The sequence below is a fragment of the Dysidea avara genome, chromosome 1, assembly GCF_963678975.1.
Source record: "Dysidea avara chromosome 1, odDysAvar1.4, whole genome shotgun sequence".
Classification (NCBI taxonomy): Eukaryota; Metazoa; Porifera; class Demospongiae; order Dictyoceratida; family Dysideidae; genus Dysidea; species Dysidea avara.
Window position 1 is genome coordinate 23,182,507 of NC_089272.1, and position 12,693 is coordinate 23,195,199.

Below are 12,693 nucleotides of genomic sequence, written 5' to 3' on the forward strand. Positions count from 1 at the left end.
TTGTTATAATTGTTTCCATAAAGACTGGTGTTGCATAAGTTGTTATAGTTTCAACGAAAGCATTGCCATAAGTGCAGGTACCATACTCAGACACTTCAACATAATCATCACTGTTAAAAAGCAGATGAACTGTAAGTGCCATTGATAAAGGCCATAAAATGACACATATGCTTCGAGTGACAGAGGTTGTCATAATTCTTTTGTGTTTGAAAGGAAATCTGATAGCAATTACTTTGTCAACTGATATCATCAACATTGTAAAATGAAGCACAACTATCGGATGAAAGAGAAAATAGTACACATTACAACTGATAAAATCTCCTACCCCAATAGCATAGCCAATAGTCATAATAGCAGACATCACACAAAACAGCACTGCTAATATCATATCAGTTATCATCAAATTAGCCACAAAGATGTTATGAGGCCTGTGTAACCTTCTTGTAGTATTGATGGTGACTAAGACCAAACTAGCCATTAGAAAAATGATCAGTGTAGCCATCACCTTGAATCCCAAGGACAGGTAGGTAGAATACTCTGGAAGATTGTCTACATCTTGTGATAGAAACAGTCCTGAATGTTTTGCTAGCAAGTTCCTGATTGATGTTCGTATATAAAATGGTGGTGGTTAGTGTATTCAGTGAAACACAACAGGTATTGTTTGTCACAGTAAAATGCATACTGTATAGGGCAAGAAATTTTCATGGTATTAAATTTTCGTGGATTGCTAAAATATGTAATTTTCATGGAATAAATTTTCGTGGTTTAAACATCAATCTCCATACAACTAGTACAGGAGCTAATGTTTAATTTTCGCAGATAAGACACCTGCAAAATCCATGAAAATTTGTATCCCACAAAAATTTCTTACCCTACGGTAACAAGATCTTTATATGTATAGATTGTTAATTGAATCAAATATGAACCTTGGTTAGAGGTTGCCTTGTCTACAACTTGTGAAAGAAATAGTGCTGAATGTTTCTCTAAGAAATATCCAGTTGATACTCATAACCAGATGCTGTGGATGGCATCTGTTGTAGCTTCAAATTCACCCACTTCACAACCAACGTACACTGTTCTAAATGTTAAAAAGTACCAAAGTGTTGGAAATTCTGTAAGTGATTTATTATTCCTTACAGTGTTTTTATAAGTGCTTGATTGTAGAGAACAGGTGGAGTTGCTGCAGTTGTTTCCCATTTATTAGCCATTGTTGCTATGTATGTTGGCTATCAGTTTCATTTCGTAAATGAAAAATTGTAGATGTGACACATATATTTTTCCCTTTGTGTGAAACTGATAGATGTGAAACTAAATTGTAGATGTGAAACTATTTTTCCCTTTGTGTGAAACATATATTTTTCCCATTGCTAGCTAGCTACATGTACAAGTGTATAATATATATATAAATTTTTATTTAGAAATAATTTCATTTTAAGATCATTTCAATTACCATACTATTAACACTAAACTAAAATCTTGACTGCCATACTAATGTTAAACACTTTTGTACCCAACTAGCTCTCATACCCCTGCAGGCTGCTCTTTTCCTTTTGCATGTAATTCCCACAAGAAAGTCTGCACTTCAGTTTTTAAAGCTATGTACCAGTGTACTGTGCTGAGCTATTTTATAATGGAAGCTGGCCATGTACATCAGCTTGATATGGTGTAACATTAAGCTGACCGTTTTATTACAAACAATGCAAGGGTTACTGCATGCAATGTTAAGTTAGTTAATCTCCCGTCTTTATCACAAGGAAGAGATAACATGGAACTTGTAACCTTTTATAAAATTGTCAACTAACTATTTCAGATATCCATCAACGAATTAATCCCTCCATCCATACCACAACTAAAGGCCATGTATCCTTACCACTCGCTATATGAGACCCTATCAAAAATTGACTCATCAGCAATAAAGTTATTGAAGTAATGGAAAAACAACAACCTACCTCCTGATGAATGCAGCAGGAACAATACATTTAGACAGTTGATAAACGTTATAATCATCTCATCTACGTATATTGTAATTTTCCTGTTCCTTATACTCCCTGCATGGTGGAGGGAAAGTTTGTATTCAATGTTTATGCAGCCCACTATGCAGACTTCAAAACAGGTTCACAGATAACTATTATGGAGTTTAACAATTCCTCTCCCACAATCTTCGTGCAAGATAATGCCTCCTATTCTTTGCATGGATTGCTGATGTAGTTAAACAGAAAGTTCAGTAACTATACTTAGCTATTATAGAATTGGTTTGAACTTCCAGCATATCAATATTATACAGGACAGTGTGGCTTTACTTCTTATGTAAATACATATGCATTAGATTGGCAACTCATCCATAGATTTTTGCCTGGTTCTACCATGCAGAATTATAGAGATCGTAAGTGTAGCTCTCAATATATGTAGATGTGTAGTATAGCTATTTCTATCATATAATTCCTTGTATTTTATTATAAAAGCTACTTGCTGCTTGCTGTTACTGCTGCAGTTTGCTGCTGCTCAGTCAAGGCTCTGAAAGATAAATGTCACTAGAACGTTGTAGCTACCATGGAGGACTATTCTGCCTTTTGGTTGTGGAGACTTTTGGAATTATGGACTCAACTTGCTGTCAGTGTAGAAATGCTGCATGCAAGACATACTAGGATTTCCTAGGAAGGTGCTTGATTTTGTTGTTTCTGGAGATTTTCTTTGTCCTCTTGCTCAGCAAGTTTTGAGAACTCATTTTTGTGATGGGATTTTAGATGTGACTTTAGATTTGTAGGGTACTTTCCTTTAATCCTGTGATTGCAAGGTTCTTTCCCTTCCTCCTTATCCACCAAAACTTGACACAAACTTATATCCAGAGCTTTGTCACAACTAGGCTACTAGGTAACCTCTGCTTTGCCATTTCACTAACAGCTTCCACCTACAATAAACTCCAACAGTTCCAGTTAGCAAAGTGAACTAAGCAATTTTTGTGCTCTCCTTAGTCCTTAAATGCTGATAGATCAAATAACATGGGCAAAGTGACTATTGGGTTAAGTAATACCAGAGGATATAAAGGGCCTAATGGCTTTGAAAAGACTTTTTCATAAGTTTAAAAAACATGCTGATTACTGATAAATGAAAACTTGTCAATGAGTCAGCAAATCACTAAATACTTACTAAGTCTTGATGAAGCAATTATAAGTAAAGAGTAAGTATTTAGTATCTAACCATCCCTTTACTAAAGTATTGAGTATCTCTTTAGTAAATCATCCAACATGTGGTATAGTATTAGTAAGCAATTACTAACAGAAAAAAGGCTATACTTTCCCTAAGTAAGTATTAGTAAAAGTATACCAGAACAACACTAGTACTAAGCTTAGCAACTACTACAAAAACGAATCCCACAATGCAAAGCTCTATGTCGCTCAATATAACGAGTCAAAGCGTATCGTTTCTTTGAACTGGCTGGGCATCAAAGTCATTGGCAAACCACTTTCCTATGATATTTCCCTGGCAATATGCGAGTTAAACACCGAGTGGCGCCTTTGAACGCCCATGCTAAAGTGGTATATTTTTAGATAACTTCATTCAGATTATTCTTTTGAGAACAATAACATAGAATTTGTCTTACTCTAGCATGAAGCATTTCTACTAAACTTCTCTAGTGTCAACTCCTTCAGGTACCACAATGGTCTGTGTAATCTCTCCAGTAATTGTGTTCATGCTATGCATGTCTTTTTGTAACAGTGCTCAAGTAATGCTAGCTGTGTGTTCCTTACAACAATACTGATGATGTCACTCTCTCAATTAACTGCTACCATCCCATGGGTACCAGCCAAAGTTTTGAAAGTCAGTGAGTTCATTTTGTTAGAATGCATTTTTATTGCATTTGCCTTTTCCATTAGAACTTCCATAGTGTTGCTCATTTCTATAAAACTGCTGATAACTGTTTCACAGAATGTAGTAATGCAGAACCAGGAGTAGCTGTTACTACTGGTATAGATGTTGATGATTTAGTCCGTGATTCTCTTAGCAAAGCTGAAGTGTACTCTTCACCTAATCACCATCAACAATCACCACTTCTTCAGTATACATTTACAAGTACAACGGGAATGTCCCCAGTACTTGGTGATGCAGACAACAGAACGGGCCATACTAAACCAACAAGCAGCCAAAACAGATGGCATAATGATGCTGGTCATTTGATCATCATCAAAATGTTATTAGAGGAAACATGGTATCTAGACGTGCATCAAGAGCCAAGACTCCATTGAAAGCTGTAGATGTTGACATAAACAATACAAGTTATTCCTTGCAGACTAATGACAGGACTATGGTTAGAAACCCTAAAACTGTCAGTGATTATGAGAGCCATGATCAATACAAGGAATATTCTAGTAGTAGTCTGCCAGGGATTATGAGACAGACAGCAGGAAATTCCAATGTTGTATCCCTTTTTGGGTGTTATGGTACACGACAGGTATGCTTGTACTGTGCATAGACAGTTTACAGAGTTAGTATGTTCATTCAAGCCATTGTTTATGTGAATTCTGTAATGCTGGTGTTAGCATGTTTGTTTACCTTTTAGAAGACTGTACACGAAAGTGATCAGGTACCAGCTGACAACTGTTCTAATAGAGGTATGTAAGTGTTTTTTAGTTTTAACTAGTATGTCAAGAGTATGTGTACTGTAGATGCATTCATCTTCTCTCCAAACTTGTGAAAAAGATTTTCAAGAACAAGCCTCCGTACGGATGACTTTCATTGTGCTATTGCTTGTGAATATTTTTACTTACATTGTGTGAAAACAACAACATCTGTTATTTCATTTCTGTCTATAGCTATACACATTTTCTGGTATAAAGTTAGGGTGGTAGTCAAAATTGGAGATATGGAATGAGAAAAAGCTTTTAAACAATTTTTTTTTTTACTTTTAGCCTAGACAGGTGAAATATTATAATTGAATGCTGTAGATCTGTGTGTAGATTAGAGATGCAACAATACAGTGTGTAGATGTATCGATGTATTGCCTCTGGTGTATCACGATACAGCAGTATATTGCGCGATACAAAGCGGAGTCTAATGGTCTATGTTATTGTTTTGTTTTTTTTTAAAGAGAAACAAGTGAGGTAATTTTTCTTTTAGAAGCACTACATATTACGCAGTTTAACCACAATGTACAATAATTTGATTGTCAAACATGTTAAGCCACAATATGCGATAGATTATATCGATACAGTTTGACTTTGTATCGATACAGTGATATTGTTTTAAAATGATATGATATGGGTCATATCGCTGCATCTCTAGTGTAGATTAATTTGACATTTCTGCGATGGTTTTGTGTTCAGGCTGTTTCTGTTATACAGTGAAACCTGTGTACTGAGGTTGTTCCCAGCTATACCTACATGAGGAACATCTCCATCTGTAGGATGGTTCTTGTAATTACATAGGCTAGTTCAGTATATACGTAACAGTTGGTGTAGTTAGGTGGACTCAGATATGCATGCAGTTGTTCCAGCATTTCCTTTATTGGTAGCTTTCAAACTACTATTTACCTGGCACAACCATAAATTAACTTTAACTTCAATATTTAGTGCATCTCTTTGTCAGGGGAAGCTTCCAACAGACTGGAAAATGGTTTTGTGGTGTCAGTTTATAAGAAAGGTTCTCACAGTTGCAAGTGTTAGCATTGCAACTGCTAAGATTGGTCTCAACTGCTAAGAGTGCCAGCATTGCAACTATATATTATTTAGTTCAAGCATTTTGCAGCAAATGTGCAAGTTATAAGAGGTGGCACTAATGTAACACCACGTGGAAAAAATTTCATTGTAGAAAGGCTTTTGCTTCACCTTTGACAGTTTTGCTATTATTGTTGGCATGTTTCTTCCAAGTTAAATGTTCGTCTATCACTACCCACAGGTATTTAGCCAATTTGTATGTTGTAACTATTTACTGACTAGACTTGATAACAATGCTTTATGTATAGGTCTTTTTTCTTGCCACTTCCTTTCATCAAGTAACCAGTTTTGTCAATGCCACCACAATGAAGAGGTATGAAACTGCTCAAAAGTGAGTCCTTTAGTGAGGAGGTCCGCTGGATTGTCATCGGATGAACCATGCTGCCAGGTGATGTTTGGAATTGACTGGTTAATCTCTTCCACTTGATGTTTGATAAACTGAGGTAATTACCTAGCTAGATGGATTCATTTAAATGAATTGAACTTTATTTGTATTTTCCTAGTTTTCTGGAGTGAGAAGATCAGTATGGTATGACTTGTTTCTGTGAATAAGTACAATAGTGTCCATTTTTGAGCGAATATATATAAAATTAATTGGCAAGATTTTTGTTTTGCCAATCCTAAATAGCACTGCTAGCTATAGTCTGCATGATTTTTTATTTGTGTAGCTAGAACTCATAGAAACAGTACAAACACAGTTAATTAATTTAGTCTGTAAAGAAGAGGTGAGATAAATTGGCAACTAATGAATCTACATAGCTACACAATTTATTTAATAGCATAGAGTAAATCTAGCATAACTCTGTGTCCACGAGTACCTAGCTAAGTGTTGAAAGCATGTAGATAGCTAGCTATTATAATTATGGTGAAAGGGTAAATATAATTATATTTTTAAGCACATTCTAGTATGCATGCCGGTCTCACTCGTGTGTAAGTGTCACTGTATGGAAGCCACTGCCCTCACCACTCTAGCTATAGTACCAAAAGCGAACGTGCATGAGAATAAAAGTCATGAGTGAATCAGGCATTGAACCCTGACCATTAATTCACATATTAAAGCATGCATGCTCACTATGACATAACAATCAACTACATGGTGCTACATTAAACCCTGTTTTCGTGATCATCGTATATAATTGCGCATGCGCAGCCTTATTGCGTAATCTTGCACCTCACGTGCTGATCTGAGCCCTATAAATTGGCCACCTTGACTCGACCCGCCACCAGAACACGGTAAGGTCGCTGATTCCACTTTGAGTGTAATTGGTAGCAACCGTACGCGTATTGGAAAGGACCGCGCCAGGTTTGACGTTGAGTGAATTCATCCGGCTGAGTGCGACGTTTCCAAGTATTAGACTAGTCTGTGGCCAGTGGGTGAGTATCTATCTTTACTGTTGTATGTACGCGGCATGTGGAGTCCTTAAGGTCAGAATGGCTTAACAAAACCCGGCTTCTATGTCTTGTAGTCAGTCTACTGTCGATATGACATGGCTCAAACGCTGGACTAGCCGCACTTCATGTCACAATCGTTAAGGTCGGCGTAGAACCATGCTAGAAGGTGCATGCATGTTCAGTTCACGGCTAGATAAAATAGTAGTCAATGCATGATTCAAGGTGTCTTCAGTGCCATTTATAGCAGCTCACAGCCGGTGTCATTCGGCTACTATAAGCTCAGAAGAATGTTGTATTAGCTTAAGCGGACTGCACTGTAGCTATCAGTGAAAAATTAGCTGATGTATGCATGTTGTTTATGAAAACGTGAAAGGTCACTGTTGTTTGTTGTGACAATTGGAACGTGTTGGTTATCAACAACAATCCTTAGACATTAAGAATACTTTAGGCGACTCCAAATAAATTCTCTGTTTCCCGTCCACCGCCCGCATCTGGTTACTGTCAGCCCATTATTCCGTATTCTTCCATTATTTTCTGGTTATTCTTGCATACTGACAGGCTCAGAAAAGCCATCTTGAAACAGTGTCAGCTCACGTGTCAGCAGTGCTATCGAGTTGACACAAACTTCACGTTTGTACTATTTTTGCAACTTGAAAAGGAAGGAACAAGCTTAAGCATGCTCTTGTGTAGCTTTCATGGTTGTGCCAGGTAAATAATGGCTTTAAAAGCTGCCAAACTTATAATGAAATAATGGAAATGGACCACCCGCCCACATGCAAATATGCTTGACTCCAGGACGGGAAACAGAGAATTTATTTGGAGTGGCCTTAGGGTACCCCACATCAACTCGTCAGTCTTTTGTGAACCATCATGACTATCTAGAGGTTACTACAGTACTACGTACATATTATAATGTGATTATATTGTTTATAGGAATGTCCAGATCCCCATCGCCCACAGGAACTGGTGCAGACGGCAGTAGCCGTGCACCTGATCCCACTGGTGAGTTAAATCTAATGTGTGTGTGTGTGATAGTTAATTGTATTGTGGTACAAGCATATCAAGAAGTTTGCGGACATTTGCTACACTTTTGTTGATGGCAAAAATGCCAGCTGGAACAGGCATGCCCAATGCATTTCGATTGAAGAACCGTTAAGAATTAAATTTATTATCGTGTACCACCTACCTCAAGTCTGTTAGTAACTTTCCTAGCTTAATACGTGTAGAGCAACTCACTGCAAGTACAATAATGCCAAAGAAGTCCGTTTCACAGAAATTTGGCACGTAAAAATGGTCTAAACTGACCCGGTGTAGCAAATTTCCCCATAAATTTTGTGTTGGGCGTTTTGGGAGCATGCAATAAAGGGCTTAATAACCTGCGACACATGATAGATACCTCAGATTCTAAACCAGATTTAGAAAGAGCAGTGAACAGTGATTAAGATGAGCTATAGCAAAAGGAATTCAGAGGAAATTTAAGCGTGTCATGTTAAGGTTAATTGAAAAGAACTCACTTTTTCTATGGCAAATTGTATGGCAGATATTTGGAAGGGAATGTTCTGAGCTATTTCAATGTCTTGAAAGCCATTGAAATAGCTTGCAGCCTTCACTACATAGTATTACAATGAAACAAAAGCACTGTGAATTAGTTCTGCAGGTTAGTTTGTGAAAATTACAGTGTTTTGTGATTAAGCAAAATAGTGTCCGTGCCATATAGCAAACTTCTTTATATGTAATTTTTTGAACCACATTTCAATCAGAAGCAACTAAGTGGGATTAATCTCTACATGTTAATACAGACAGAATATGGCTTTTAAAGTTGTGCTCAAAGTTAAGTTGTGTTCAAATTTCTTATAATATTAATTGTCATTTTTGGTAATATACGTATGTACTGTTTTACTATGTAGCCCCCACCGTGACACGTAGTGCCACCAGTGGTAAGTTGATAAGCTTTACCTATAATGTACTGTAAGGATATAATTTCACCATCATAGGATCGATGACGTCGTCATCAGGCAGTGGGATCCATGGTATGTTTAAATGTTTTCTCTGTCCTGTATTTGTTGTGTGTACATGTACATGTGTTTGTGTATGCATGTGTGTGTCCTTCCTTATATGTGGATGTTTATTTATAATGTGTTGCTTTACTATGTTGTACTTTGAATGGGAAAGTGTCAAAGTGTGCTATTATTACACTTTGGGTTATAGACATGTCCAAAGTTTAGGAATAGGGATTGCTGAATAAATCTACAAATCAAAAAGAGATGGCTGGAAAGATCAACAAGTATTGTGGTTATATCAAATAAACCCAATATTTAACTTTGCCAGCGTATGTACTTTGGTACTTTTGATGACACATGATCCTTGTTGGTTTATGAATTTTTCAGTTTCATAATTGTTACCTGCTGAGCAAAACCAGCCGTTTTCTTTTATTGCTTCTCTGTTAGCTATAGTAACAAAAGAGTGGACAACCAAAGTTTCAGCTTTTAGTGATGAATAGTTTTGCGAGTTATAGTGCTAGACAGTTGGAATAGGAATAGGCTCAATTTGTACAACACAGTATGGCAAATAAATTGCAGGAACTTATTTAATTGATCATAATTAACTCAAGACTGAAACAAGCTACAAAAATGTGGTTTGGCTTGGTATGTTCCCCATGAACTAGCACATCGATCAAGGTATAGTGTTTTTCCTGTACATTTACGTGGAGACAAAGAAGAAGGCTGTTTCAACAAGTAAATAATGATGGTAAACTTTTTACTACCACATCATAAACAAGCACCCATAACTCACACACTGTGCACTGTGTATGAGCAAGAATTAAAAATAAAGATTTTCTTACTCCCAACAAACAGGGGATTCTGGTGGCATGTAGGTTTTATTCATTTGAGCTTTGTTTCAGTGCATATAACGAAGCTATTGAAACGTGAGTAAAATTTTATGTAGCATACGTAGTTTATTTCAATGCTTTTTAATAGCAAAATAGAATTTTGCAAAAACGGCAGTTTTTGCTCAGCGGTTCATATTTTCTAATATACATGACCAGATTTGTGAAAAGGAGTCTTCCACACACATACATTTCTATGAGCTTCAAAAGTCATAACTTAGTGTTTAATAAACATATAAACCTGAAATTATCCCATTCACAAAGCAATGTTGGAGCTTACCACTGATCATATTTTAAGTTAATAGCAGCTTTCAGTCTGAAGGTTTGAGTTGTCAAAGTTGGCATATTGGATGTGTGTGTGGAAGACCCCTTTTCACAAATCCAGTCACATATGTCTATTTTGTTTGCATTAATGGATAAACTTGTTAGACACTTAGCTTAGTATAGACTTCAATTTCTAATGAAAACATTAGGTTGAAGATGTGCAATTATACAAGTGCAAGAAAAAATTTGGGATTAAAGTAGGGATTAAAATGTAATCATTCAGTTGTGTTTTGTCTCAGCGGCTTGTTTCAGTGCTTTTTATTGCTGCAGTCCCTACTCATATGGAAAATTCCTATTTTTTTCTTGTACTTGTTTGTGTACTTTTTGTAAATTTTTATTGAATAACCGTATTTAGTAATTCCCCCCCTCCCTCCCCCCCCCCCCTCTGCAATTCTCGAAATACACAGCTAAACATTCCTAAGGATGCGGATTTTTAACAAACCGCTTTAAACAACACATTACCCACAGAAGTATCTTTTCAACTGTTTTATAGTGTGTCTACAGTATTATTTTCCACTAATTCTCTCAACAAAGCCTCAGGGCTGTTCTTACTTTTAGTTCGCATAAGTACGGGTCTCGCCCACTTTCTAGATGACGAGATACACAATACTACGGTGTTTTTCAGTTGTACGCCTGAAAAGTGCTCTGGGAAAGCTACCCATAGAGTCTGTAGAGAGGCACCATATACAACCTGTTTTTAAACTCAGAAAAGAAACCACCTTCAAGCCAAAGCAAACACTCTAATCCTTACGTGTGTAGTGGCAATGTTGAACAGGCAGCAGCATATCCCGAGGTGTATCCCAACATTAAATCACATGCTTGCTACATTATACTACACGTTTATTCCAATATGTTGGGGCACTGTGGTGTGCGTGTTTTGATGGAAGCTGTACCCATGAGAGATGGCCACGATAAAGAAGGATCAAAGATAAAACAGTAGCGCACACATTGTAGGTATTTAATATTGTGAAAGGTTTTTCTGCACAAAATTTGAAGTGTTTCCGCCAAAGAAGCAAGGCTATAGCTGTGGGTTAACAATTTACATACCAAACTTGTCTGGTTTGCTTTTGGTAGATGGTTTTTGCAGATGGCCTGTATAACCACGTAAGACTTCTGTGTAGGTCTGGGACGTGGTAATTTAGTAATTTTACAAGTATTGTTTGACCTATGCAAGTACAATTACAATTACATATGCACTGATTATTATATTTGTATTTATCATAATAGACGGCTTCCTGCCAACTAGAGAGCTACAACGAACACCAGTGGGTATGTTTATTTACTCTTAGTTATTTGCTCTTGTTAGTATGTACACAAAAGGAGGAATTTTCAGGGACCATAGAACATTGATAAAAAAGTACTGAAACAAGCTGGAGTAGTGCACAATATTAAATCATAGTAAAACAATAAGAAGTGTTATATTCCTACGATTTAGTATTGTGTACTAAAGCTTTTTTCAGTACTTTTTATCGATGTACTATGGTCCCTACTTTAGTTGAAAATTCCTAATTTTTGTGTACTTGTTTGTTAACGTTTTTTTTGTAAAAAAATAGAATTATTGTGACTGGTGAACCCATGCTTACCACATCAAAAGAAAAGGCGTTGTACACCCCTGCTACCAATTATCATCTGAAAAGTGAAGCATCTATTACGTTACATTGTCAGCTATGTTCAACCTGTTGCACAGCATTACGAATCAAGAATGGTTTGAAAAGCCCTCTGCAATCAACGAAAAAATACTGTCCTCCCTTGTGCCCCATTCATCTTTGATGGCAGTGAAAAGTGTAGATTTGGCAGTAGCATGTGATGGCTTCCCTTTGTAACAGAAATTGTCCGACATTGGTAAATCCATGAAGAATACGTTGTGCATACATGTACTGTGGTATGCCAAAAGGCACCTCTCAAGCTGAAGTGATGTCAAACAGTGAAAAAATCAAGCCCATAGCCTCAGTCGTTATTGAGTTACAGTTGTCTGAAGGCATCGGTCAGTTACTCAGTCAGTCAGTCAGTTAGCCAGTGGAAAATCCATTTAATATTTATTTTTAAATTCCATAGCAACTTGTTGAAAGTGTTTCGGGTCAATCTGAAAGCTTGTTTGGATTTAGTTTTACCTAACCAATACTGCCTCACCGTCATAAGAGAAAGTTGAGGCTGGTTTTTGGGTGATGTTTTTCGTGGGCCACACCTACTCCTTCCTACTATACAGTACACAGTACGTTTATTGCACAAGCATTATCACCAATGTTTTGAGGTTTTTTGACAGTTTGGGATATGTACTATTGTAGCAATAGTTAATACTCCCCTATTATTAACTGATTGTAGTGTAAACACAGTATTGCCAAACTTTACATTTAATATTCTACGTCAATCTGCCATTGC

The 12,693-nt window shown here is 36.8% G+C and overlaps 1 protein-coding gene across 2 annotated transcripts; it reads left to right on the top strand.

Annotated features, from left to right (window-relative positions):
* Positions 1–3,604: 3,604 nt before the first annotated feature.
* On the top strand, positions 3,605–4,810 carry LOC136249095 (uncharacterized). Of its 2 annotated transcripts, XR_010698047.1 has the most exons (5): positions 3,605–3,650; positions 3,718–3,819; positions 3,876–4,450; positions 4,559–4,610; positions 4,665–4,810. XR_010698047.1 is itself a non-coding variant. In XM_066041023.1 (4 exons), the coding sequence occupies exons 2-4, from the start codon at positions 4,205–4,207 to the stop codon at positions 4,691–4,693; spliced, it is 327 nt and encodes a 108-aa protein (XP_065897095.1). In that variant the 5' UTR covers positions 3,667–3,819; positions 3,876–4,204; the 3' UTR covers positions 4,694–4,810. The 2 variants fall into 2 exon arrangements, 1 of the variants encoding a protein (XP_065897095.1); XM_066041023.1 differs by lacking the exon at positions 3,605–3,650 and having other exon boundaries at positions 3,667–3,819.
* The last annotated feature ends 7,883 nt before the right edge of the window (positions 4,811–12,693 follow it).

Coding starts and splice junctions, on each gene's coding strand:
- LOC136249095 (XM_066041023.1), top strand. CDS start 4,205: ATGGTATCTAGACGTGCATCAAGAGCCAAGACTCCATTGAAAGCTGTA. Junction 4,451..4,558: donor GGTGTTATGGTACACGACAG/GTATGCTTGTAC, acceptor TTTACCTTTTAG/AAGACTGTACACGAAAGTGA. Junction 4,611..4,664: donor TGACAACTGTTCTAATAGAG/GTATGTAAGTGT, acceptor TGTGTACTGTAG/ATGCATTCATCTTCTCTCCA.